Genomic DNA, 26,746 nt, shown 5'->3' with positions numbered 1-26,746 from the left:
AGGGAGGGGGCACAAGGGACCCCCAGGCAGGAGTAAGGTGACCTCAGGGAAGTAATTTTCTTTCCTGCTCCATCTCTGTGCCTCTCACATCACCAATCTGTGCTCCCATGTGCTCACTGATCTGCTGCCCGGCCAGGCACATTCCCACCTGTGCCATTCTAGGGAGCAAGGACCCACTGTGGGGCTGCTGTGGGGCAGCATCCCATACATGCATTCCCCTTGGGATGCCAGGGCAGCTGCCTGCCTGCCTAGAGGGCGTGGTGATGGTCCCACAGGACACCCCTTGTGCCCAGGAATGGGATTCTGAGTCCCCATCTCGCTGGGAATGGGCCACCAAGCCACCCCTCAGAGCTGCTAATCCTTCTCCTCCCTGGCCCCGTGTGACCTTGAGGCATGTCACTTGACCTGCGCATCGCCCTCCATCCATCTGGAAAATCGGGTTTAAAATGCAGGAATCGCACTGAAAGCCCAGATGCTGCTTTCCAGCTGGGGGAGGGGGTGAGGGCTGCGCTCCCAGCCCCAGGGCTTCCCCCACCAGGGGACAGGCGGGTGCTTTTGGGGGGCTCTGGATACCCCAAAATAGGGACTGAGTTTGTAATGGGGGTGCAACCCTTACTGAGATATTTAAGGGGTACAGATGTGGGGGACAGGCAATCTCCCAGCACTCCACACCCTGCAGCACGTTGTCCCTGTCCCCCACCCTGTGCTGCAGTGTCCCTCTGTCTTCATTTCATGGCGATGGCTGCCTGCTCTCCTTCCCTGCTGGCCTCCATATGCCACCCTGGTGGCCTTGTCCTCAGAGATCCCTGCCATATCCTGCCTCCACCGATGGGAATGGGATGTGTCAGAGCACATCTCGTCTCAGCTCACCAGGGAGGAGAGGTCCACAGGCTCCAGGCCTTGTGCCTGCTCCCTCAGCCATCCCCTTGGGGGCACAGGGGTGGGGATAAGTGCCAGGGGTGTGGGGCAGCACTGGAGATGGATAGCGGTGCCTCTGTTAGCAGGCTGCAAGGTGATGGTGGGTCAGGACAGGATGCCCTCTCTGCCCCAGAGCATGGGTGCCCACTGTGCCAGGAGGGGAAGCTTTCCCAGGTGTTAATTCCTTTGGAAACCTCTCTGAAAGCACCTGCAGGAAGGGTCCTGCTTTGGTGAGCGCAGCAGAGATGCTGGATGCCTTCAGCTTCACCAAATCCTGTGGCACCTTCCACCTGTGCCCCGGGGATCAGAGGAGCTGCACGCCCAGATCCAGGTGAGGGTCTCTCCTGGTTGGCATCGCCGTCCTGGGGAGCCCCGCGGTGGCAGCGTCTCGGTGGCGGCAGCCTCCCCTCCTCTCCCTTTGGGATGCTGTTCAACTCCACCTCCGCATCTTGTATTCTTGCCTCCTGGCACGCGGCGTGCTTTTATTTTTCCTGGATCTGCTTGCATGACGACGCCTGTTGATTGCTTGTTTTTCTTTACAAGGCATCCCCCAGCTTCACGTGAGCTCCTGCACCGAGGTGGATTTGGGGTTCGCCTCGGTGCTGCCATTCCCTGATGTTGACCCTGTTTCCAAACCGCAGATTCAGCCTTGGAACCTCTCTGAACTTGGCTGGGAAAATCAAGTGGGTTTAAAAATACCCCGTCTATTTGTGCTCTGTTTCTTCTGGCGTCTGCGGGTTGTTTTCAAGCGTTTCCCTACAAATGTGGGGGTGAGAAAACACTTTGAATCGAGAGCTGCAGTCTCCATTGCTTGCTTTCTTCATGGTCTGGGCATGGAAGGAAAACCTGGTCAGGGTTGGGACCCCACAGGGTTGGTGGGTTGGGAAGTTGAGGAGACCCCAAGAGGGTTTGTGAGACATCTCCCCATTGCCTTGCTGGCGCTCTGGAAGTGGGGACAGGAGGGCACGGGGCCGGTAGCGGGGCGGGTGGCAGCTGGGCAGAGCCGGGGGCCGCTTCCCCGCCGTGGCTGCCAGTCGGCCGTGCGCTGGGGAGGTGATGCTCAGCCGTGCGTGCAATTCCCCACCGGCCCCGCGATCAGACACCGGCGCTGTGAGCTGCCGGGGATGACCTATTTTCCTGCGCCCGGGCAGCCCTGGCCAGCCGTGGGTCCGGCGGAGCGGCTGGCTCGTCCCCTCCCCGGGGATGTCACCCACTGCTCTGCCAGGGGATCCTGGCGCGGTGTGACTCCCTGGCGCCCATCCCCAGCGTGTCTGGGTGGCCTCTTGCTCCAGCTGGGCAAACATTAGCATTCCAGGCTCCAGTTGGTGGAGAGGTGCTGGAAATCAAGATTCCAGCTTGGTAGCCCAGGAACTGGAGCGCTGGGACAGGTGGGGGGCTTGGGAAAGGGGTTTGGGTGCTACAGCTTCCATCTTCTCCTGCTGGTGGGGAGAGGATGTCACTTTGAAGGCGATGAGGTGCTGGGGACCTCTTCTCTCGGGAAGCGCGTCCTTGGATGCTCTTGAGCAGCATGTGACGGCTCCGTCCCCGATCGGCGCAGCAGGACCATGGACAGGGAGGGGGGCTCATCCAGCCCTGCAGCGCAGCCCCCCTCACTCTCCCGGATGGAGGGGTCAGGACGGGTTCTCACAGCTCAGCGCCGGGGTGGCAGGGGAGGGCTGGTGCCGTCCCTGCTGACAGGCTGCGAACGGGAGCTCATCGGCGATGCAGCGCTAACGAGGGATGGAAAGGTGCAAGAGTGTTGTCGAGGCGGTGCAAAGCGTGTGCGGGGGTGTGCGTGCACACCGCACGTGTGTGCTCAGCCACCCCCCGCCCCGATGGGGTCCGGGATGATCCCTGGCCCTGCAGAACCCCCCCAGCTCTGCAGGACCCCCCGAACGGGGCCAGTGCCTGCAGTGGGTGTGCAATGCAGCATCTGCTCCTTGCAGATGGCTCTGCACAGCTCTGCACCCCGGCCTCGCCCAGCCAGCCCTCCCAGTTAAAGAGCCACCCGTGCCCGCTTTGCTGGTGGCGTGGGGGCTCGGTGACCATCAGCTGTGACCCTGTGCAGGGACACACCTTGTGCGTGCAATGTGCGAGCAGCGGCCAGCGCTGCCCGCTGCCCTTCCCGCGGGGACGCTCGGCTGGTGGGCCCGTGGGGTGGCACATCACGGGCCTCTCGCCGGTACGCGCTTGTGCCAGAGCCAAAAATAGCCGGTGATGCTCGGTGATGCTCGGCTCCCGCGGCGGGGAAGCGGTGATGTCACTCGCCGCCAATCACCGGCGGCCCCGAGGAGCAGCGCGGAGGAGTGGGAACGTGCTTCCCCGAGCATCCCTCCCCGAGCATCCCCCCCGGAACAGCCAGCGGCCGCGTGTGCCGGGAAAACGGGGTCCTTTCCATGATGGGGAGGGCGATGTGGGTCTAAACCTAGTTTTGGGGACCCCCTGTTTGGCTTCCTCCCAGCTCTGGGTTTCCCTCTCTCTCCCTCTCCGAACGCCGTGCTGAGGATGCAGCTTTGCTGCTGCTGGCAGAGCGGGATGACGCCAGGCTGCAGCGAGCAGGGCGGCACAGCCAGGGTGGAGCAGCCTCGGAGCTGAGACCGAAGTCCCCTGTAATTAGCCGGCGGGGAGGAGCAGGGTGACAGACCCGATGTGCAGGTCGCAGACGGGTTTCAGGCCTGGGGCTCTCGGGGATGCCCCAGGACATGTGGGCTTGGCTGGGGCATGGTGGCTCCGGGGCCCAGCCCATCCTGGCACTGTCAGGAGAGCTGTGACCGAGGGCTGGCACACAGATCTATGCCCAGTCCTGCCTGCTGGTGGATGCAGGGGCACAAGCTAAAAGCAGCCTTTTCCCTGCCACAAGGATACAGGGCAGCCCAGATGGTGCTGCTATATGGGGAGCAGTGCTAGGCATACTCTGTGCCCCTCTAATGAGAGCAGGGATCCCCAAAACCCCTGGGGTGGTCGCTGGGCATCACCCTTGCCCTGGTGCAGAGGTTGGGAAGCTGTCCTGGAGCATTAGGGTGCTGATGGCCACTGTCCTGACTCCTGTGGTAGCCAAGGGTGGCCTTGGATCTGAGTGAAAGGGCTTGGGACCCCCTGTTGGTTTTGCGGCAAGGGTGACCCATGGGCTGCCCTTGCTGCAGACATGTGGTTACTGCTGTTGCTCTCTTGGGCATCCTGGTTCGATGCTGGGCGCCAGCAGTGGCATCAGCCACAGATTCTTCCTCTGCCCCCTCGCAGGTGCCCTCGGCTCGAGGGAGGAGCCCGAGTTCGTGACCGCTCGCGCTGGCGAGAGCGTGATCCTGGGATGCGACGTGATCCACCCGCTGACGGGCCAGCCCCCTCCCTATGTCGTGGAGTGGTTCAAGTTCGGCGTCCCCATCCCCATCTTCATCAAGTTTGGGTTTTACCCTCCCCATGTGGACCCAGAGTATGCCGGTGAGTCCTGGAGTGCAGGAGGACGAGGGGAGGGTGCCAGGTCCTGGCTGCAGCACGGCCTGGGACATGCAGCTCTGCTCCATCAGTTCCTCCATTGGAAACCACGCGGGCTCTGCCTCTCATTGCTCGCTTTCCACCCAGTTGGTTTTAATTAAGCAGCAGCGTTAGGAAGCCAGCTGGGCTGCGTGGGACGGGAGCAAGCGAGGCAGAGAAGCCCAGGGTGACGCGTGGTGGTGGCTGCTGCTGCTGCTGCTGTGTCCCAGAGCAGCTGTGAGCCCAGGGAGGGGTGCTGGGGGGACACTGGGGATGGAGCCAGGGCCACGTGCTGGGCGGAGGTGACAGGTTGGAGCTGCAGAACTCATGTGGCTGCTTGCCAATGTGCTGCCGGTCACACGTGGCCGGTGTCCTCTGGTGGGATCTGAGAGCTGGAAACCAGCCCTGAGAAAGTTGGTGTGGCAGGACAGATACATTGTGGTATCTCTTTCTCTGTCCTGGGGATATTCCCTGGGTCTTATGGGACTCTCTGCCCAAATTGCTCTCTAAGAAATGCACCAGCTGAGCCCTGCCAAACTCAGCTCAGCAATGAGCGATCCCACAGCCCGGTGGCCACCGCACCAGGGTGGAGCTTTAGGCTGCTCTCCTCCTGACCCAGTTTTTGGGGCTGTGCACAGGGTCAGCTCAGGGCCGCCCTGCTTTCTGGGAGTCTCCCAGGCAGGGCAAAGCTCTGGGGCACGCCCGTGTGCCAGCTGTGCCGCCGCCAGCCCCCGGCTGGGAGCAGAAGGCCGGTGTCGCTGCGGGCAGACATTGCTGCAGGCACCTTGCCTGGCCCTGGCAGCTTGGCTCTGCTGTCCCCAGATGGGCGGGTGTGTCACCGCCCTGGCACCACCGGCTGCAACCACGCCGTGGGGCTCAGCCAGCCTCAAACTGGGACAGTGCCCACACAGGGATGGGGTGTCCCCTGTGGTGATGCCCTGGGGGGCTGCTCTGGGGCCAGGATGGGGGTGTTCCCTGCAATGGTGCTCTGGGGACTGCACCAGTTTGGGATGGGGTGGCCCCTGCAGTGAACTCTGAGGGATTGCTCTGGTGTCAGGATGGGGTATCCCCTGCAGTGATGCTTTGGGGGCTGCATTGGTGTGGCGATAGGGTGTCCCCTGTGGCCACGCTCTGTGGGCTGCACCAGTTTGGGATGGGGTGTTCCCTGCAGTGATGCCCTGGGAGCTGCACCAATTTGGGATGGGGTGTCCCCTGCAGTGATGCCCTGTCAGCTCCCGCAGTTTGGGATGGGGTTTCCCTTGCAGTGATGCTCCAGGGACTGCTCCAGTTTGGGATGGGGTTTCCCTTGCAGTGATGCTCTGGGGGCTGCTTCAGTTTGGGATGGGGTGTCCCCTGCGGTGATGCTCTGGGGGCTGCACCAATTTGGGATGGGGTGTCCCCTGCGGTGATGCCCTGTGAGCTCCCGCAGTTTGGGATGGGGTTTCCCTTGCAGTGATGCTCTGGGCGCTGCTTCAGTTTGGGATGGGGTGTCCCCTGCGGTGATGCTCTGGGGGCTGCTCTGGTGTTGGGGACAGGGTGCCAACGCTGTGCTCTCCCACAGGCCGGGCCAGCCTGCACGACAAAGCCTCCCTGCGCATTGAGCAGGTGCGCTCCGAGGACCAGGGCTGGTACGAGTGCAAAGTGCTCATGCTGGACCAGCAGTACGACACCTTCCACAACGGCAGCTGGGTGCACCTCACGGTCAATGGTGAGCGGGGTGGGGGCTGTGGCATCCCTGTGGTGCCCAAATGGGATTTCTGGGGGATGATGGATGTCTGGGGAATGCTGGGCCTCAATGGCATCTGTGCCTGGCAGACACGCCAGCCTGAAGCTATCCAGGCTGGCTGATCCGGCCAGGGTGTGACTTCAAAAGGGACAAAGCTTTATTAGGGATTCCTCAGTTTAATTACACAGGGCTTGTTAAAAGGAGAGACATCAAGAACCGGGGCTGGGAATGAATCTCCTCTCAACAAACAGATCAGAAAATCAAATCTTTGTTTTCTTGAAATTCAGATTTACTCAAATTACTTTTTCATTTTATTAAGGCTGTATATTAAACTAATTAACAAATTGTCATTCTCTGCATCAGGAGACAAATCTTTATTTTTAGCCCAGCAGCAGGGCTGTGCCTCTCCTGCTGCAGTGGGGTGGCTGGAGAGATGTGGCCACTGGCAGCTCCTCGCTGGTCTTGCCTTGACCTTGTGCAATTAATTTAACCTTTGGGGGGATGGCTGTGCTGTGGCACAGAGCAGAGCCACCTAATTGAGCCCAATTAGTGAGCAGGAGCTTTGCAAACGGGGCTGTGCAGGCCACCAGCCCCATCCCTGCCTGCTGCCCTGCCTGCTGCTTCCTGCTTTCCCCCAACCTGCTAATGAGCTCCCAGGGCTTGGGAAGGAGGGCAGGAGGAGGAGGAAGGAGGAGGATGGTGGTGCCTGGCTCACCTCTGCCACGTGCACGGATCCTGCAAACCGCCAGGCGGAGGGGCTGGAAAATGGCCCCAGATGCCCTGTCCCTCCCCTTGGCAAAATGGGCCAGTTTTGGGGCTTTATGCAGCACGGGGCGTGCAGGGGCTTAATAACAATATAATAACCATAATCCTTCCAGCCCGAGGAATTGCTTTCAGGGTGAGGGCTGTGGCTTTCCCCCAGCGCATTACAACGCTTAATTTTCTTAGGGGGAAAATAAAAATCATTTGGGGAGGAACCAAATATAATTCCTTTTTCCTTTTTTTTTTTTTTTTTTTTTTTTCTCCCAAGCAGATTAAATTGCCAACCTGTCTTCCTCTAAAGTGGGCTTTAACAACCGCGGGTAATTAGGGGCGGGCTGTAATCCTGCCAGCCTCTTTCATCAGGAAGGAGCCTTTCGATCTGCACTGCGGTGTTTTCCCATGTTTTGACAATAGCGAGTTAATGTGCAGCGGGGTGGGGGGAGGAGAGGGGACGGGGCTGGGGTGCGATGTGCCACCTCTTGGTCGGTGTCCCCAGGGCCACCCTGTCCGTGCAGCCTTTGGCGTGGTCAGAGCCCTGCTGTGTGTGCAGGCAGCAGCTTCCCCTGTGTCCCCGTGTGCCCCCAGCCCCGGAGTGGCCTCGGGTGACCTGGGGGGTCTCGTGTGCCCCCAGCTCCCCCCACGTTCACGGAGACCCCGCCGCAGTACGTAGAGGCGAAGGAGGGCAGCAGCGTCACCCTGACCTGCATGGCGTTCGGGAACCCCAAGCCCATCGTCACCTGGCTCCGGGAAGGAGACCTTTTGGGTGCCAATGGCAAGTACCAGGTAGGTGGGGGAGGGCTGCCGTGGGGATCCTGGGCTGGGAGCTGGCAGGGACAGTATTGACAGCACCACGGTGGCGGTGGCTCCGCCGTGCCTGGAGCCAGCCGTGCTTTCTCAGCACTTCTCCTTGGTGAGATGCCCATTTTCCCCCACCCCATCCCTGCTGAGCAGCAGCCTGTAACGCTGCCAGCCCTTGGGTGCAGGCTGGAGACCCTCCAAGTGCTGGGGACAGCCCTGCTCCTGCACCTGACCTGATCCCTGCAGACTCAGCCCAAGGGCCAAGACCCTGGAGGTGGGGTGGGGGCTGCAGCCTGGGGTAGTGTCCCCCCAGCAGGGCTGGGGCAGGGCAGGATTGAGCAGAGAGGATTTCCCCTCCTCCCCTCCCCTTCAGGACCCTTTTTGCATCCCAGAGGCTCCCAGGCAGAGATTCCCCCCTGAGCTGTAATTGGTAAATCAGGCATTGGAATCAGCGCAGGCACTAATGAGAGTAATTAGGAGTCATTTGTTACTAATTGAAATAGAAGGATGAGGCAGAATGAGGTGGGGGGGAAGCCTGGCTGGGAGGCCTCCCTGTGCATGGGGGTGCTGCTACCCCAAAGGTGACAGCCCCTTGTCCATCCTTCTGCTGTGTCCCCAGGGGAATCCATCCACTCCTCTTCCAGCTGAGGGATGGCCCCACAGGGAGGACAGTGGCCAGGCTGGGGTCTCCCCTCATCCCCCAGCAATGGAGCAGGCCCTTGGAGGGGCAGGGAATGCTCCATCAAGGCTCCTTGTGCAGCTCCAATGGTGCTGGGGCGCTTGGCAGGAGCGGTTTGGAGCCTGCTGCCTGCCAGTCACTTCAGGGAGATGAATGTGCTGGGATGGTTATTTATTTATTTCATGATTTTTTTTTTTCTCCCTTCCCTTTGGCGTCGAGCAGCAAGGCGTGTGTTGGTTTATTAATATCCCACGTCTTGCAGAGCGGGGAAACCCGTCTCTCATCCGGCCCTGAGAGCGCCGGCAGCTCTCTGCCATGGGAGGCAGGGAGGGTCTTCCCCCGTCCCCCCGGGGGTCCCTGCCCACGCTCCAGGGTGTTCCCTTGTTGCCAGGTGAGCGACGGGAGCCTCACGGTGCTCTCGGTCAGCCGGGAGGACAGAGGTGCCTACACCTGCCGGGCCTACAGCATCCAGGGCGAGGCTGTGCACACCACGCGCCTGCTCGTCCAAGGTGAGACCCTGCAGCTCCTCAGCATCCCCTGGGAAGCCAGGATGGGGACATTCCACCGGCCACGGGTCCATGGTGTCACCCTGGGGTGACCCTCCAGGCCTCTGTGCCTGGCTGCCCCATGGCTCTGCATCCGGTTTGTAGGATGGAGGAATCTGCTTAATTGGGACCCTGATGAGCAGCCAGGCCCTGATGGCAGCTTGGTTTTGTTTGGGAAGCGGGGAAAAGATTGAGGCTGTCATGAAGAGCTTCATCAGACAGCGATGATGCATGACAGGCCTCCTGCTCCTTGCTCCCTCTCTTATTAAATAAATCTTTAATTAGGTCAACAGCTACCGGCAGAGAGGGGAGCAGGGGGTGTCCTCTGCTCTGCTTTTGTGGCAGTGGTGAGCTGCTGGCTCCTGGCAGTCTGTTCCCCCTGGATTTTTCCTGTGGGTGATACTATCCTCCAGAAATGCTGGAGATGAAGGGAGGTGTGTCCTTGTGTGCTCTGGGAGAAGCACCATGGGCGTGGATCCTCTCCTCAAAGCTGTAGAGATTAGGAAAGGACTGGGTATAACAGTGTCACTGGTTCTCAGTCAGCCCAGAGATTAGGGGAGAGGTTGGGAATAACAGGGTCACTGTGGTTCTCAGTCAGCTCAGAAATTAAGGAAAGGGCTGGGAATAACAGTGTCACTGGTTCTCAGTCAGCCCAGATATTAGGGGAAGGGTTGGGAATGACAGGGTCACTGTGGTTGTCAGAGGATCGGGACCAGCCCTGCCCAAGAGCCCTCCCGCAGGACCCAGCTAAAATGCTGTGATGGAGCTGAACCTGAGCAACCTGTAGTGGTGGGAGTGACACCTTCCTCTTACCCCCTCCAGGACCTCCCTTTATCGTTTCCCCTCCGGAGAACATCACAGTCAACATCTCCCAGGATGCTCTGTTCACCTGCCAGGCCGAGGCGTACCCCGGGAACCTCACCTACCTGTGGTACTGGGAGGAGGAGAACGTCTACTTCAAGAAGTGAGTTTATAGCTGCTGGGGCAGCGTGTTCTCCTCCTCCTGCTGCTCCTGGGCTGTGCTGGGAGCTGGGATTGTTTGTGCTGGGCTTTGCCCCTGGCTCTCCTCGTGATCCTCCTCTCCTCTTCTCCTGCAGTGACTTGAAGCTGAGGGTGCGGATCCTGATCGACGGGACGCTGATTATTTTCCGTGTCAAACCAGAGGATGCTGGAAAATACACCTGTATCCCCAGCAACAGCCTGGGCCGCTCGCCATCAGCCTCTGCCTACCTGACAGTGCAGTGTGAGTGCGGGGATGGGGCTGGCATTGATAACACCTGGCTCCCAGGCAGCCCCAGAGGCTCTCTTGTCCTGGTGTGACACTGGGAGAGTCAGGCTGATGTGACAGCAGCCTTTGGATGAACACGGAATCATCCTTAGCAAAAAGCTTAAGAGCATCCCACGTGGGCGTGGGAGACGAGAAAGCAAATGGTCTGAGCAGCCTCAGTGACACTGCTCAGCTGGGACCAGCATCCACCTTGGCTACAAGTGTTTTTTAATTAGGTGAGCGTGACAGTGTTCACAGGGGTCTTAGGTTGAGGGAAGAGACAAGGATCTGACTCTGTTTCAGAAGGCTTGACTTATTATTTTATAATATATATTACATTAAAACTATACTAAAATAATAGAAGAAAGGATTTTATCAGAAGGCTAGCTAAGAATAGAATAGCAAAGAATGATAACAAAGGTTTGTGGCTCAGACTCTCTGTCTGAGCCAGCTGGTTGTGATTGACCATTAATTAGAAACAATCAACATGGGCTAATCAAAGATCCACTTGTTGCATTCTACAGCAGCAGATAACCAATGTTTACATTTTGTTCTCAGCTTCTTAGAAGGAAAAATCCTAAAGAAAGGATTTTTCATAAAAGATGTCTGTAACAGGTGAGCGTCATCCCATGGCTGCTGCCTCACCGTCCTCACCCTGCTGGGGTGAGGTGAGGGCTCTCGGTGCTAAGGTGTATTTTTTGGTGTTTATTTCGGGGCTTATTCCTGTGGCGTGGCTGTTCTTGTGTCACATTCCTCGGGCGGTAAGCGATCTAAACAAGCTCGGGAGAAAGGGCTGCAGCAGCAGCGGCGCCTCCCACGCTCGCTGTTCTGCCGGAATCCCCGGGCGGTAATGGGTAGTGTGCCACCGGCATCCTGTGGCATTCCACTGTAATGGCCTCAATTGCCGCCGCTCCAATTGCAATATTGCTCTGCTCCCAAAGACTTCGGCGTTTTTATTTCATAATGAAAGACAGGCCTGAGCAAAGTGGGCTCTCGGCGAGGGTTTTCCAAGGCTGCCTTAGAGCTGCTGCTGCCTTTAGACCTGGTGCTGGTTAGTGGGGAACCCAAGAGCAAGGCTGTCAGGTCCCTGTGGGGATGGATGAAGGGGCAGAGTGGGCAGGGGGATGGTGTGAGTAGTGCTGTGCCCAGGCACAGGCGTGATTTGGGGCTTGGATGTTCCCAGCTGGGTGGCTCTTGGGAAAGCCTGTGGCCTCAGGCCATTAAATCTGCCCTGCCTCTAATCCAGGGCCGCTTGTCAGGGCTGATAGCTGTTAAAAATAGCTCTAATGGCAGGGAGAACGGGCTCGGACAATCTGCTGCTCAGCCAGGCTTCAGCACAAGGAAGGGTGCTCGGATTTTGGCGCCACAAACCCTTTTCCTCCTGAGCAAACCTCGTCCACACCGGGGTGATAGCTCTGGAGGGAGTTTCCCATCCTCCAAAAGCAAATGGGGACACAGCTCCGGGTCATTAGTGGGCTGGCTGGCCCCTGGCCAGTGACCTAGTAGTGAAAGGCTCGATCCCATTACCCTCTCCCGCACTGCTGGAGTCCTTGATTACATTTCCTAAGAGGTGGAGTTAAGCAGAGGGGGGTAAAGCCTGCTCCATATGTGGCGCTGGGCAATCTGGGTTATGGTGCCACTGCCGGGGGCGAGCGGTTTTGGGGAGTGGTTGGGGTGACGTGCTGGGAGCAGAGCTGCCAAACTCTGCTGGTTTTGCCCCAAGAAAGCAATAATCTTCCATCTTCCACATCTTCCATGCCTTCCTGTTAAGCACCTTAATGTTTACCCTCCCAATTTGCATCAGCAGTTCAGGGATGCTGCATCCCAAAACTCCCACATTTATCCCTTAATGCAACATAAGCCCCATCAGGATTTTCCCATAACCTCGTGCTGCCGGTGTCTAGACGAGATTGTAGAAATACTCACTCTTCTTATTAAAAATAACATTTTTTTAAAAAGCTTCTTATTAAAGAAAGTCTAGATTCTCTTCAACCCACTCGCACTTAATTAAAAAGCTCTTAGAAGTGCTGTTAATGACACATTCTAGACTGGAGGATTGCGAGACACCTCTCTGCGTGGGTGATGCAGTGCGGAGGGGGGGGTTAGATATGTATTTTAAGGTTTTTGCATCTTGGAAAGGGTGAGGTGGCTGCTGTTCAACATGACCCAGCCTCAATGAGGCATGAGTATAAGCAGATATGGGAGGTAAAGGACTTGTGGCAGCCTGGACACAGATCCTTTTTGCTATCTGTGTGTGTTTTAAGGTTTGGCAGTTGAAATAGCTTTGATTGCTTATATGTAAAACCAGGCTGTGCTGGGTGTTCATCACACCTGGCACATGTGCTGTAATGGAGCACTGCAGTCTTCAGCAAGATGGAAGTTGGTGTGGAATTTGGAGCAGGCATATCTTCATTTCTTCTTAAATGCAATCTTTAATGAGCCCCAGGTAGGAACACCCTGGACATGAGCAAAGCCTCCCAAAAATGCCAGGTATTCCAGAGGATTTGTGTGTAGCAAGCCTGGCTTAACAACCTGTGGGAGCCAGGGTGGTGCTGGGTTTGGAATTCATTACAAAAGTGAGGCAGATGCTGTGAAGCCAGGCTGGGAGGAGAGAAGGGCTCTCTCCCTGTGCTAACATGGTGCTGCTGCCCTCCAGATCCTGCCCGTGTGGTGAACATGCCCCCCATCATCTACGTTCCCATCGGGATCCACGGGTACATCCGCTGCCCCGTGGAGGCAGAGCCGCCGGTCACGCTGGTCAAGTGGAACAAGGACGGGCGTCCCCTGCGAATCGAGAAGGTAACAGAGCCCCCAGGGAGGAGGGGAGAGGGGGGCACAGAGGGCTCGGACCCTCATGTCCTCAGCAAACATCAGTGAGCACCACCAGGCATCCCTTTGTGTTGGGAGAGAAGAATCTCATGGATGGGATGACTCTGCTTTTCTTTATCAGAGTTAATTCCAGTTCTCATATGGAGCCCACAGTGCCTCTGGACATTCTATGTCTCCCACACTTCATGCCTTCTTCCCCCTAAAGTCACCTCCTGATGGCCCTGCTTTATTTTTCCAGTCGCAACTGGTGGTTAAAAGACCCTTTTAACAAATCTACATCTTCCCCTAATCATGGTTTGATAGTCTGAGCAAGGATATTAGCCATTAAATATTTAAAGAAAACGCTCAATATTTTAAATTTTTTTGCTTAAATATTAACGATTTGAAGTTTTAATTCCATTTAAAGCTGTTGCTGCTGTGGCCTCCTGGTCCTTGGTGCCCTCAGCTCTTCAGGTGATGTCTTGCTGACTCCAGAACAAGTCTTATTTAGTGTTAGATTCTGATCTTAAATCTTTTTGAGCTACATGAAGGAGCCTGGCTGTGCTTGGACAGGCTGATGTTGCCCAAATTTCTGTTGAGGAGATGCTTTGGATGTTGGGAGTGGGATTGGGCATCTCCTGGTGATGTGACAGCACCCTGGGCATGGGTGGGGGCTTGGCTGAGGGGGAAATAAGGAGCTGTGGTGAGTGCTGGCTAAGTGATCTCCCTGCTTCTCCCTGCTGCAGTATTCTGGCTGGAACCTGCTGGAAGACGGGTCGATCCGGATCGAAGAGGCCACTGAAGATGCTCTCGGCACTTACACCTGTGTGCCTTATAACGCCCTGGGTACGATGGGCCAGTCTCCCCCTGCCCGACTGGTACTGAAGGTAATCCTCTGCCAGAATCCCGTGGGTTTGCTGGGAGCAGTGTCCTCCTGTGCCAGGAGCAGCTCCTGGGGCTGTGTGGGAAAGAGCAGAGGCTCCAGGGTGAGGGTGGTGTGTCTGTGCTGTGGTTGGAGATGTGCTTCCCACCAGCCCAGGCAAACCCCCAGGGCACCCTGTCTGGTGTAGCTGGAAATATCCTGCTGGAGCAGCAGCGTGGGTTTTGACACTGGATTGGGGTAGTTTGAGGAAACATCTCCCTGGAACGTCCCCTTTGCCAACAAAACACTTAGCCCTGCTGGCCCGGGCTTGGGTTCAGGAGGATTTTAATAAATGAATGATTTGAGCTCCACGTGCTCCGGCTGCGTGCGGCGCCTGGGGCGCGCTGAGCTCCCAGCGCAGCTCCTGGTGCAGCTGGGGTGGGAGCTGATGCCTCTTCCCTCCCTGAACACGGAGTCCTGTGCCTGGGAGGGAGCCGTGGTGATTCATGGTGTCTCGGCGAGGTTCAGATGAGAACGCTTTGTGTACCAGACACGCGCATCCGCCGGGGCGGCTGCCGGGGCGAGGAAATCAGGTTGATGGCTGATGTGATGTGGGTGGATTTCTTCCTGTTTCCAGGAGGTAAAAAGCAAGATGCTGCTCAGCCTGGGGAAGAGAAGTTGCGTGGAGGTGTCAAAGCAGGCTTCCTGTGTCTGAGGGCACCTGCAAGGAAGCTGGAGAGGGATTCTTTGTCAGGAACTGTAGAGATGGGACAAGGGGTAACGGGGTCAAACTGAAAGAGACAAAATTTAGATTAGATATTAGGAGTGTGAGGGTGATGAGGCCCTGGCACAGGATGCTCAAAAAAGCTGTGGATGGAAGAGTCCAAGGCCAGGTTGGAGCAATCTGTGATAGTGGAATGTGTCCCTGGCTATGGCAGAGAGTGGAATGGGATGAGCTTTAATGTACTTTCCAACCCAAACCATTCTGGGATTCCATGATTCTATGCTCCAGTGTGGTGGCTCTTTGGACAGAATCTTCCTCCAGGTGTAATTTAAGCCATTGAGGCTCCTTAGCACACGTTCTCCACACAATTTTCCTTGCAATGCCTCAGACTTACCCAGAATGGGGATTGTGTTGGTCTGGCAAAGGCTTGGTTTTGGTGATGGGAGTTTGGGCAGGCTGACACTCCTTGTTTTCCCTTGTTTGGCTGCAGGACCCCCCCTATTTCACGGTGCTACCAGGCTGGGAGTACAGACAGGAGGCAGGGAGGGAGCTGTTGATTCCTTGCGCTGCTGCCGGAGACCCCTTTCCCATCATCGCCTGGAGAAAGGTACCCGGCCTGCCAGACAAATCTGCAGTGCCTTTGGCTTTTGGTGAATATTGCAGACAGAGAAGCCACACTCTGTCCCGGTAAGAACAAACTGCAGGTACAGCTGCTTCGCTTTGGGCTGAGCCACTGCCGTCCTGTCCCGCAGGTGGGTGGGGGAAGCCCGGCTTGTGGCCGCCCAGTAATCCCGGGAAACCGACACGGCAGCATCCGCAAAGCTGAAACACTGCCCCCGCCCCGGCCCCTCCTCTGCCTCGCCAGCACTGCCCACAGGACGCCCTCCTCCTTGCTTGGCTCCCAGGTGTCACCAGCAGGACGTGGCAGTGGTGGCAGTGCCGTTGTCGCAGCACACACCTCCTGTGGAGGGAGGGGATGTGTCACCGCAGCACATCCAGGGCTCTGGACCAGTCAGCAGCTGCTTTACTGCCCCGTGACTTCAAAGAGCCTGGGAAGAAGCTGTTTTTTTGATCCTGAACTGGATATAAAGTCTTCAAGATGTTCCTTGTCATAGAGCAGGGTGTGCTGGCACAGCCTGGGAGCAGCGAGGTCTTTCCAGTCCTCCTGCAGCCTTCCCCTTGCTTGCCACCTTTACTGCTCCCATAGGAACATACAGCTCTCACTGTACAGGAGAGCTCCTGGGCTCTTTGTTGTGCTGTCAGGAGCTTCCCTCCAAGCCTTCCATGCCCTTCTTAGGGCTCTTGAGAGTGATCTGGGTCCCTCTGTCACCCGGTGGGGCCATCCCCAATCTTTGTGTCTTGAGCTGCTGCACCTCTGGGTTCCTTTTAGCAGCACGAGAGGACCATGACTTGTACAAATTGCAAGTGACCTGCCTAAAGCTTGTTGGCTGTTTAGCCTTTTTCTCCATCTTATTTTTCTTTAGATGCCCTCACCAGTCTCAGCCAGGTTTCTTTCCAATCCCACTTGTGCCTTCTGGTGATCCTTCTCGTTTTTTGGCTCTGTGCTTATTTCCTCCAACTTCAGTTATGGCTGGCTTGGGCTGGGCTCGGTTCGCCAGTGGCAGAAGCCAAATTCCTCCCTCCCCATCAGCCCACCAGTGCTGACCAGCCTCTTGAAGAATTCCTTGCCTTGCACTGGTAACCCAACATGTCCATGGGCTCCTCTGCTCATCCTTTGCATCAACCTGTGGGTCCTGGTGTTGATCAGCAGAGTTCCCCACATGAAGAACAGCTGAAGAAGACTCAGGACAACGTGGAATTTGCACAGCTTTGGCTGATGGGCATAGATGAGTTGTTACAAGATCCATCTTTCCGCTCGGCTTGAGAGATTCCAGGCACCTCCACGCACGCCATCCTCCCACATCCCCTCGGGGCCCTTGCTGCCCAGACTCTGATGCAAAGGCTCCTGCCTCTCATCTGCTGCTAACTGAGGCTGAGGGGCAGTTTGGGCATCTCCTGGGGCATCCTATGCCTTCCCCATCCTGGGAGGGGGTTTGCTGGGACACACAGTGCCCGTTCTTGCAGCAGTTTCAGCTTTGGATGCCGGAGGCTGAGCCCTGCCGCGGGGCTGGCTGTCCGTGCGAGTGCCGTGGGGTTTCCCGCTGGTGTGTGAGCGCTGCCAGCAGCCTCCTGACGCATGCCTCTCGCGTTGCCCCCCAGGTCCTCTCGGAAACGGGGGAACCGTCTGCCTTGCCACGACCGGAGAGCCCGGATCCCCTGCCGGTGGCCGGCGGTGTCCCCTGGGCCGCGCAGGTAGCTTAGTGACCCCGCCGCCGCCTCGCCCTGCCCCACCGCCCGCTGCTGAGTCCCGTTCTTTTCTCTCTCTCTGCCTGGCTCCCCCCACCCCGCTCCTTGCCCAAGGTAGGGAAGCCCAGCAGGAGCAAGCACAACACGCTGCCCGGCGGGACCCTGCAGATCCGCTCCCTCGGCAAGGACGACCACGGCGAGTGGGAGTGCGTCGCCACCAACATCGTCGCGAGCATTACTGCCAGCACCCACCTGACCGTCGTAGGTAAGGGCAGGGGGGGAAAAGGGGTCTGGGGAGAGCCCCCTGGGCAAGGCAGGAGGTGGGTGTGCTCCTCACAGGTGACAGGACAAGGGGCAGTGGCTTTAAACTGGGAGACAGGAGGTTTAGATGGGATATTGGGAAGAAATCCCTCCCTTTGATGGTGGTGAGGCCCTGGCATAGAAGCTGTGGCTGCCCCATCTCTGAAAGTGTTCAGGGTCCCATTGGACAGGGCTTGGAGCAACCTGGTCTACTGGAAGGTGTCCCTGCCCATGTCAGGAGTGTTTGAGTAGCTGTCCCTTCAAGTTCCTTCCAACCCAAACCACTCTATGATATTGGGAAGAAATTCCTCCCTTTGAGGGTGATGAGGCCCTGGGACAGAAGCCTCACCACTTGGTACACAAATACCAGAAGTGTCCAGAAGCCTCACCACCTCACCTTGAAGACTTCTGGAAGTGTTCAAGGTCCTATTGGACAGGGTTTGGAGCAACCTGGTCTACTGGAAGGTGTCCCTGCCCATTTCAGGAGAGTTTGAGTAGCTGTCCCTTCAAGTTCCTTCCACTCTCCCAAACCACTCAAAGGAGCAGTGCCTCCTTTAAATGTTATTTCCTGGTGGAGTTGCCTTTCTCTGTGCTGTTACTTTGGCCACCTGTCCTGCTGCCATTTCCAGCAGAAATGGCCTTGGCCATTTGTGACCGTGTTCACAGGGGTCTGAGGATGAGGGAAGAGACGAGGATCTGACTCCATGTTTCAGAAGGCTGATTTATTATTTTATGATATATTTTATATTAAAACTATAGTAAAAGAATAGAAAAAAGGATTTCATCAGAAGGCTGGCTAAGAATAGAAAAAGAAGGAATGATAACAAAGGCTTGTGTCTCGGACAGAGAGTCTGAGCTAGCTCACTGTGATTGGCCATTAATTAGAAGCAACAACATGAGACCAATCCCGGATGCACCTGTTGGATTCCACAGCAGCAGATAACCATTACTTACATTTTGTTCCTGAGGCCTCCCAGCTTCTCAGGAGGAAAAATCCTAAGGAAAGGATTTTAAAAGATGTCAATGGTTGTCACAGATATCTTTTATGAAAAATCCTTTCCTTAGGACAGCCACTGGCTTGGTGCAAGAGGAGTCCCCTCAGAGCATGGCTTGGCAGAAGCCCCCTTGCAGCCATGGTGCTGCTGCCCTCTGAGCTGTCCCCTCTCTGTGCAGGGACGAGCCCTCACGCCCCGACCAGCGTGCACGTGGTGGCCGCCATGACCTCAGCCAACGTGTCCTGGGAGCCCGGCTATGACGGTGGATACGAGCAGACTTTCTCAGTTTGGTACGGCCCTCTGTGAGTCATCCTGGCATGCTTTGCTCTCTGCTTCTTTTCCTTCCTAGCCGACCCGAGCTTGGAGCAGCTGGGGGGAGGAGGGTGGGGAGGGTGGTGTGGTGTGCCCAGCTCTGTGCCCAGCTCTGTGCCCGTGGGCCTTACAGGGCTGAGCTCCCTCGGGGTTCCTCTGAGAGATGGGTGGTGGTGGTGGTGGGATGGTGCAGTTCCTGTATTTCCTCTCCCTTCTGTGCTGGCCACTGCCTCTGTCTGCCCCAGCAGGTTTTACTCTGCTTGTGGTACACAGGAGATGCTTTGCATTCGTGTTGCTGTGCCTCTGGCATCTAATTTCGAGATAAACTGTTTATGAGGCTTAACAGCCAGGGAGAGGATGGAAAATGCAACCTTTAGAGAGTGTGTCCTGGAAGAGCTGTGACTAAGCAGAAATGTTCTCTCCTTGCTCTGTGGCTCCCTGGGGGTGGTTAAATCCCAGCTGAGCTCATGACCAGCCACTGTGAGATGCTGGCACTGGGGCTTTGCTCCCACAGCTCCTGTGCTCCCCAGGTGCATCCCACCTTCCTGCAGCAGGGCCAGGCTCAGCCCTGTGCCTTTCCCCTGGGGCAGGGGAGGGAGAAATGCAGCTGCAGCAAGGCTGGGGTATTCTTTGGGCTCTGCTGTTGTCATCTTCTTCTAAAGAATCCTCCTTGGAAACGTGGAGGGGGCGATGTGTTCCCTTTCCAGGCCTGGGCTGGCATTCTTCAGCCTTTCCTCTCGCTCTCTCCTTCTTTCCTTGCCCTAATTTGCCCTGATGGAGGCTGCTGATAGAGAGGAGAGAGGGAGACGCTGCCTGTAATGATTTCTGCTCTGCTCCAGCCTGGGGCTGGGCTGTCTGTCTGGAATGGAAAGAAGGAATGGATTGAACTGAGAGGGGGAAAATGAGGGAGCAAGCTGAGCAGTGCAGACCTTGCTTTGATGAAAATGTCCTTGGGAAGGAGTGGTTAAACCTCTCTGCTCTGGCTGCATCAGCAGCTGCTGCTGCTCTTGCTCTGCATGCTGCTCTCAGATTCCTGCCTCCTCGTGGCTCCTCCAGACTCCACAGGGAGAGAGCAGCCAGCAGGGCAGGGTGTTTGCACCAAGCTGGCATTCAGGAATTCACAGGGAGCTGTGGGGGCTCAGGATAGTGACCTGCCTTGCCCTGACCCTGGGGTGTGATCCCTGGGGGACGTGCTGTTCCCTGGGCATCTGGGGGATCTGGGCCACAGCTGGCTCCTGCAGTGCCATCCAGAGTGCCATCCGTGTGCTCTCCTCCCTGCTGTGGCTGTGGGATGCTCAAGCAAAACAAGGCTCCATTTTCTCTGCATTCATGCTCTCCTCCTGCCTCTGCCATTGTTGAGGCTGGAAATGCAAACCCCTCTCCCCAAGGGTGGCCAGGGCCAGCACAGCATTCCAGCTGCACCACATCCTCCCTCTGCAAGGGGGTTCTCCCAGTTCAGTGCTGCATTTCCCCCCTGCTTTCCCCACCTCAGCCCCTCTCTCCTGTGTCCCTGCCTGCAGCAGTGCTGGGAAGGAGGGATGTGAGGGCGCTGGGATTAAACACTGCAGGAAACTGCCCAGGAGAGGGGCAGCCCTGCTGCCCTCCTGCCTCTGCCAGGGTGGAGGGGCACCCTGGGATCTGCAGTCCCAGCTGGAGCTGCACTGATCCAGAGGCTTTCCCTGGGTTTGGCAGAGGCACACAGCACATGCATGGTGCTCCACTGACCTGCTCGTTTCCATGGCTTGCTGCTGCTTCTCTGTCTCATTTTCTGCTCCCTGGACAGCAGCAGTATTTTTCTTTTCTCCATCTTTTTCCTGCTGGGTGGATTCACCTGGCTGTGTGCTGGTAACTGCAGATGTGCCCTCTCATGTGTGCAGGACAGACCATCTGCACCAATCCTTCCCAAATTTTCCATGGACACCACCAAAACCTGCAGCTGAGGGCTCAGACTCCCTAAAACATCTTTCTAACACGAGCAGTATGGTAGTCGTGCAGTGGTGCTGCTTTGGGATGTGGGATGCTGGTGGGATTAATGGCTTGTGGAGGTGGCACTGGAATGGCTCTGGGGGCATTTTTCACCCTGGGGTTGTGGTTAGACCCCAGCAGAAAGGTTCTGTCCTACACTCCCTGCCAGTGCCTCTGCTGCTCTGCCAAACCCTGAGTGGTGACCCAGGCTGTGCTGGCAGCCCCCAGCTTGTGCAAATGTGGCAGAGATGGGGATTTAGTTGAATGTCTCTCGTGGGATGACATGTACAGGGCTACAGCTGAGGGAGAACTTGGCTCTGGCTCAGGAGATGTCGAGGTATAAATGGGAACAGGGCCTGTCTCCTGCGTCAGCCGTTCCCTTTGCAGCACTCCCAAAATGCTCCAGCTCCCACTTTTGCCCATGGGAATCTGGTGCAGATCACATCAGAGCGGGGCTGTTGGCGCTGCTGCCATCCCTGACCCAGCTCAGGGCACAGGGGAGAGCTCGTGGCAGTGCCCCTGAGAGCTGGTGGGACACCAGGGCGTGGTGTCCTCTGCCAGCTCGTGGGTGGTGAGTGGCTGCCCCATGTCCATCCACATCACTGCTGTCAAACCAAACCATTGCTCGGGAAAGCTCCATTTTTGCATAAGAAGTTAATGCTGCCTCTCTGTCCTCTCTGTCAACGACACCTCCCCCTGAGGATGCTCCCTTTTCTCTTGGCAGGATGAAGAGAGCCCAGTTTGGACCCCATGACTGGCTGTCTCTCCCCGTGCCAGCTGGTTCCAGCTGGCTGCTGGTGGATACCTTGGAACCAGAGACTGCCTACCAGTTCAGTGTCTTGGCTCAAAACAAGCTGGGCACCAGCTCCTTCAGTGAGGTGGTCACTGTGAACACTCTAGGTAGGTCCTCCTTGGGAACAGGCAAGGGCTGGGAAGGGATCTGTGATGAGAAGGGCTTTGCCTTTTCCATGTTTCCTATCTGTTGGAAATGGAGATGGAGATGAACATCGTCAGCAATAGTTTCCAGCCATGTAGGGGATAGTTTGTGGAGGGTCCTGGATGAAGCTTGCAGATTTTGCTGGATGCATGAGGCTCTGGAAGGCTTATCCTGAGCATGGGGGAGCTGCACTGTGCCAGTCACCTTTCAGATCTTCCTTAAGTTCAGCTGGGATCAGGAGGTATTAATAGAGCACGAGATCACTTGTTACAGCTCAGAGCCTTTGGCTCTCAGGTGGCAGTGGGATGAAGCAGGAAGGCCTGGAGTCACGGCCTCATTAGTCCAGTGCCTTTTAAAAATCCACTTTTCTATTTCTGTGATAAGAGACCGGACTCCCAAAAGGTGTCCTAAACTCCTGGAATGTGGGAACAGCCACAATGGTCCTTCTTATCGCTGGCTGGGGGTATATGTACAAATCACAAATGGGACGGGGCTGCTGTGGAACGTGCTTGAGCTGTTTTATTTTCCAGCATCAGTCTCATTGCATTGTTATGACAATGGGAAGATGCCACCAGCTCACATCCTAGGCAGCAGAGCAAGAACTTGCTGTGTTACAAATGTTACAACTCACTTTAGAGGTTTTTTGACCAATCACACAAAGGAAAAGCACATTGACAGTAGTTCTATCCAACCACCATAAGCACACATACCTTTGGTTAAAACAATGCTTGCTTATTTTGAATACAATACCTACTTGTAAGACTTAAAACAGAATGCACAGAGCTCCATTATTAAGCTTAGAACTTCCTAATATCTTGCTAGCTAAACTTTCCTGTAGCTTAGAGAGTTATTCTAGACAAGCATTAATACACAGACCATTGTTCTATTTGTCCTTGCTTTTCTAGTTTTTAAATAATTTTTCTGCTGATCTATCTCAGAAGGCTGGGCTGCTGCTTAGCTCTAATCACAATTCTACTGTCTCTGAGGCCTGCCTTTTGCAGCTTTCCCAAAACCCCCTGATTTTGTGGATTCCCACACTTCTGCTGCTGCTGGGGGCACGGGTGGGAGAGGATCTGCTGTGCTTGCCCTGCCCCAACTCAGAGGTGTCCCTGTCCCTTCTGCTCTGTCCCCAGCATTCCCTGTAACAACTCCAGAGCCTCTGGTGTTGGTTACCCCACCGAGGTGCCTAACAGCCAACCGGACACAGCAAGGCGTCCTCCTGTCGTGGCTCCCTCCCGCCAACCACAGCTTCCCCATCGACCGCTACATCATGGAGTTCCGCGTGGCGGAGAAGTGGGAGATCCTGGATGACGGCATCCCGGGCTCCGAGAGCGAGTTCTTTGCCAAGGACTTGTCCCAGGTGAGCAGGGGCTGGCTGCCCTCACCGTGCCCAACTCAATGATCCTTTCCAGCCTTCATGGTTCTGTGATAATATTGCACCATCTGCTGCAGTTCCGGGGAAGTTTTGGAGTGGCTCGATCAAGGAGCTGGGCAAGATAGAACACTTTAATAATTTTAATTAATGGTATTAAGTAATCACAATCAATATGCATTATAATGATAAATAGTGTGTTATTCTTCAATTACTCTTAGCCAGCATTTGTATAAAGTTGTTATAAGCAACTTCTGTAGGAGCACAGCTTGAGAAAATGACTGATACTTAAACTTTTGCTAAAGCCACTCTGATAGTCTTCAATGAACAAAGCCTGAGAGAGAAGGATGTGTTGTCGAGGTTGGAATGTAGGATTTATGGGCCACAAGGACATTTTGCAGAAAGCAGAAGCTAAAGAGACTAACAAAGTCTCAGTATACATTAGAAAGTCCCTACAGGAGGAAAAAGATACTAAAAATATGCACTAATTAGCATAAGAAGCGAGAAATCGATAACCAATAGAGGATAGAATACAAATTAATGAAAGAGAATTGTGTCATTTAGAACCAATGAACAATGATTTCTGTTTGATGAAAGCCTATAAATAGATGAAAAAGTTTTGTATCTGTGTCTGGGTGGAGGCCAGAATTCTGGTTGGCCACACAAAATGTCCACACACCCCCTGGGCAAGGATAAAAGCGTGGCTTGCTAACATTAAAAATGTGTTGTTAGAGGGTTTTGTTGGAACCCAGGACATCCCTCTGGCTGTCCTGAGCAGCCAAGACCCCTGCCAGGGGGCTCAGAGAGACCCTGGCACAGAGCCCAAGATGCCTGTGGCTTTGATTATGACCCGTGAAACAAGTTACCAACCTTAGATGAAGATCTGCAAGCCATGAAAAATTAAGTAGAATGATAGTGAATTTATCACAGGTTGAAAAAGTAGATTTTGGGGTTTTTAGAATGGGGATTCAGGGGGGCAAGATGGCAGGATCTGGGTGTGTCCAGCCTTTCTCCTTCTTCTTCTTGGCCTCCATCTTCTGCTGTGATGGTGGCACTTTTAGATTGGTTTAGAGCAGAAGCTCACTGTCTAACATAGGTGATAGGTATTGGGAAGTAATTGTAAATATTGTACATATAGTTTTTAGTATAAAAAGATAACACTGCCCTGGGGCAGGCAGATTGCTAAGTGGACTTCAGCAGGACAGGAGAAAGAATTTTATAGATAAAGAACCAGAAACAACCTTGGGACCGAGAAATGAAGAGCCCTGACTCCTTTTTCAAGCGCCAGGCTGGGAAAAGAGACTTTGGAACTCTTCTTGGGGTCACTCTGACAGGCTAGAGATCCCGACAAGTTTTATGGGGATGTTGGAGGCTCTGGTAAGACGAGGCTGTGTGGGGCCCTGACAGGTGTGTTTGGCCTTGCAGGACACCTGGTACGAGTTCCGCGTGCTGGCGGTCATGCAGGATCTCATCAGCGAACCCAGCAACGTCGCTGGCGTGTCCAGCACAGGTGAGGGCTGGCTCCTCTCCTCTCCTCCCCCCGGCTGTGGGGCTGTGAGCTGGGCTGAGGGAGGGATGCAGGGCTCTCATGGGTGTGCTGAGCTGACCCCGATGGGAGCAGGCGAGGACAAATCCCTGGAGCATCGCCGAGCTGAGCCCGCCCCGGCTCTGCGGTGAGCCTGGAGAACAAAGCTCCGAGCGGGCACTGGCGCAGCCGGGGAGCGGGAGTGAAAGGTGGACAGAGGGAAACGTAGCACTGCAGTGCAGAGTCCACAGGGAAAAGGGCTTTGCAAGCAGGGAGGCTGCAACGTGCTGCAGTTCCTGCGTGTTCCCTCTGCACATGCAGCGCTGAGAATGCTCCTGGAGCCAGGGGCAGGCGGAGGAGGGTTGTGATGGCGCTGGGGAAGGAGGGCAGCAGAAAGGAAGGGATGGTGATGCAGCGAGCCTGCATTTTCTGGCTCTCGTGGAAAAGCCGGCTCGGCTGTGCTGCGATGCCGCGGTCTCTCTCTGCCCCCAAGTGGTGCCGGTGTGATGGAGAGAGCTTGCTGCAGATTCCCTGCTCGCTGCCCTTGCTCCTCATGCCCAGGTTTTCTGATGGGGTTTGGCAGGTGCCCGGCCCCAGGCAGCTGCTCTGCCAGGCTGAAAGCTCCGTGGGCAAATGCACTGATGCTGGATATGGCACACGGCAGGAGCACCGAGGTGTGCAGGGTGCACATCTGCACGTGCTCACAGCTGAGGTCTGCTGGGGCTTCACACGTGCTCCTGTTTAGCAAAGGGTTTGCAGCCCAGTTTTCATTGGAATGCTGAAATGAAGCACTGACAAAGAGGTTGAAATACCTTGTGCTGCTGCAGGGGGTTATTCAGCCAGGAGGTGACTGCAGGTTTGCTGCAGTTGTGTGTGTTTAGACATAAATGTGTATTTATTTGGTGTGGAGGCTTCTTCCCTGAGTGTCCCTGGTAACACAGAAAAGTTTATCAGGTTGGTTTGGGCAATCTGATGTAGCTGAAGATGTCCCTGCTTCTTGCAGGAGAGTTGAACTAGACAGGCTTAAACAGCCCTTTCCAACCCAAACTATCTTATGATTCTGTGAGATCGCCAAAACCCTTGGCCCTGAAGCAGCGCTGATTGCTCTCCATGGGCGGGCTGGCTTGGAAGCAGGGTCTTTACTGAGATTATCATTCCTGGAGACTATCACTGCCTCCACACTGTGGCAGCTCCCTGGGGAAGGCAGCAGGTGTAACACTGAACTGTGTTTTTTTCCCCCAGATGTTTTTCCTCAGCCTGACCTGACGGACGAGGGCCTAGCCCGCCCGGTGCTGGCTGGCATCGTTGCCACCATCTGCTTCCTGGCTGCTGCCATCCTCTTCAGCACACTCGCCGCCTGCTTCGTCAACAAGCAACGCAAACGCAAGCTCAAGCGCAAGAAAGGTGAGCCCATTCCCTGTGTGCTTCCTCCCTCCTTCCTGTCTCCCCCTCGTTTCTAGCCCCCTGGTTGTGTTGTGGTCGTAACCTTCTTCCCTGTCTGTCTCTTCTTGGTCCGTGCGCGTCCTCAGGTGAAGCCCTGACTTCCTCCCTCGGCTGTGCCTGAAAGCGCCCGCGGTCGGGAGCGGGAGAGGCAGGGTGGGTGAAGAGGCGCCAGAGAAACTAGCCTGGGAATTCCGAGGGAGCTCTCCCACGTGGTGATAACTGCTAGAGCCGGGGGTTTAGGCTGGGCTGTCCTCTGGGATGCAGACGGGGAGCACTGCTCACCTGCTCCAGGTCACCCTGGAGCTGGGCTCTCCAGCTGCTCCCAGCATGGAGCGGGCAGTGCTGGGCTAGAGAAGACCCCAAAGGAGACCCTGCTGCTCTGCTTCCCAAAAGCTGGGACTGCAGCCTGCGTGCAGGAGTGGCTGGTAGGGAAAAGGGCGGCTGGGGAGCTGGAGAGGGCAGGGAAGTGGCTCCGTCTCCTCCAGCCTGCGGGGCTGTGGCAGCAGGGTGGGCAGGACCCTGTGACCGGAGCTGTTTGTTGTCAGCAACCATTAAAGCACTGGAGCAATGAAACCTTGGCCTCTTGTTGAGTGTTTTTTGTTGTCGTGATGTTGAGTGTGTCTTGTCTCTGTCGTGTTGCGCCTCCTCAGCGTTCTCTCTTCTTTCCCCTTTTTATTCTCTTCCAGACCCTCCTCTCTCGATAACCCACTGCAGGAAGAGTTTGGAGTCCCCGTAAGTATCTGTCTTAGCTGTGGCACCAGGCTGTGAGGGTCTTCAAGGTGCCTCCCTCCTACAGTCATTGCAAAGCTCAAATGGAAATGTCTCATCCTTATTTGGTTGCTCCTGATGAGTTGTTTTTGAGTGTTCCCTGAACTTTTAGGAACACAGCAGTTCACAAGAGACAAATGGGCTTTGGAGCAGGAAGCAGCAGGGACAAATGCAACAAGCCGAGCTAAGAGATGACCCCGCTGGATCTGTGAACGTTTTGCAAAGCTGGAGTTGGCTGATGGAACTCAATTTCATACCAGTT

General features: G+C 55.9%; 1 protein-coding gene across 1 annotated transcript in view; it reads left to right on the top strand.

Annotated features, from left to right (window-relative positions):
* IGSF9B (immunoglobulin superfamily member 9B) overlaps positions 1-26,746 on the top strand; it is a 41,753-nt gene that overhangs the window by 3,451 nt on the left and 11,556 nt on the right. Inside the window, exons 2-17 of the mRNA XM_058819138.1 lie at positions 4,159-4,356; positions 5,951-6,097; positions 7,509-7,660; positions 8,746-8,863; positions 9,722-9,863; positions 9,997-10,142; positions 12,823-12,965; positions 13,721-13,861; positions 15,051-15,167; positions 16,982-17,132; positions 18,341-18,452; positions 21,164-21,339; positions 22,510-22,736; positions 24,174-24,258; positions 25,516-25,677; positions 26,403-26,448. Coding sequence (XP_058675121.1) covers positions 4,159-4,356; positions 5,951-6,097; positions 7,509-7,660; positions 8,746-8,863; positions 9,722-9,863; positions 9,997-10,142; positions 12,823-12,965; positions 13,721-13,861; positions 15,051-15,167; positions 16,982-17,132; positions 18,341-18,452; positions 21,164-21,339; positions 22,510-22,736; positions 24,174-24,258; positions 25,516-25,677; positions 26,403-26,448 — 2,263 coding nt within the window. The remainder of the gene's footprint in view (positions 1-4,158; positions 4,357-5,950; positions 6,098-7,508; positions 7,661-8,745; positions 8,864-9,721; positions 9,864-9,996; positions 10,143-12,822; positions 12,966-13,720; positions 13,862-15,050; positions 15,168-16,981; positions 17,133-18,340; positions 18,453-21,163; positions 21,340-22,509; positions 22,737-24,173; positions 24,259-25,515; positions 25,678-26,402; positions 26,449-26,746) is intronic.

Source organism: Ammospiza caudacuta, chromosome 23 (genome assembly GCF_027887145.1).
Source record: "Ammospiza caudacuta isolate bAmmCau1 chromosome 23, bAmmCau1.pri, whole genome shotgun sequence".
Lineage (NCBI taxonomy): Eukaryota > Metazoa > Chordata > Aves > Passeriformes > Passerellidae > Ammospiza > Ammospiza caudacuta.
This window is presented reverse-complemented; position numbering and strand designations above follow the sequence as displayed.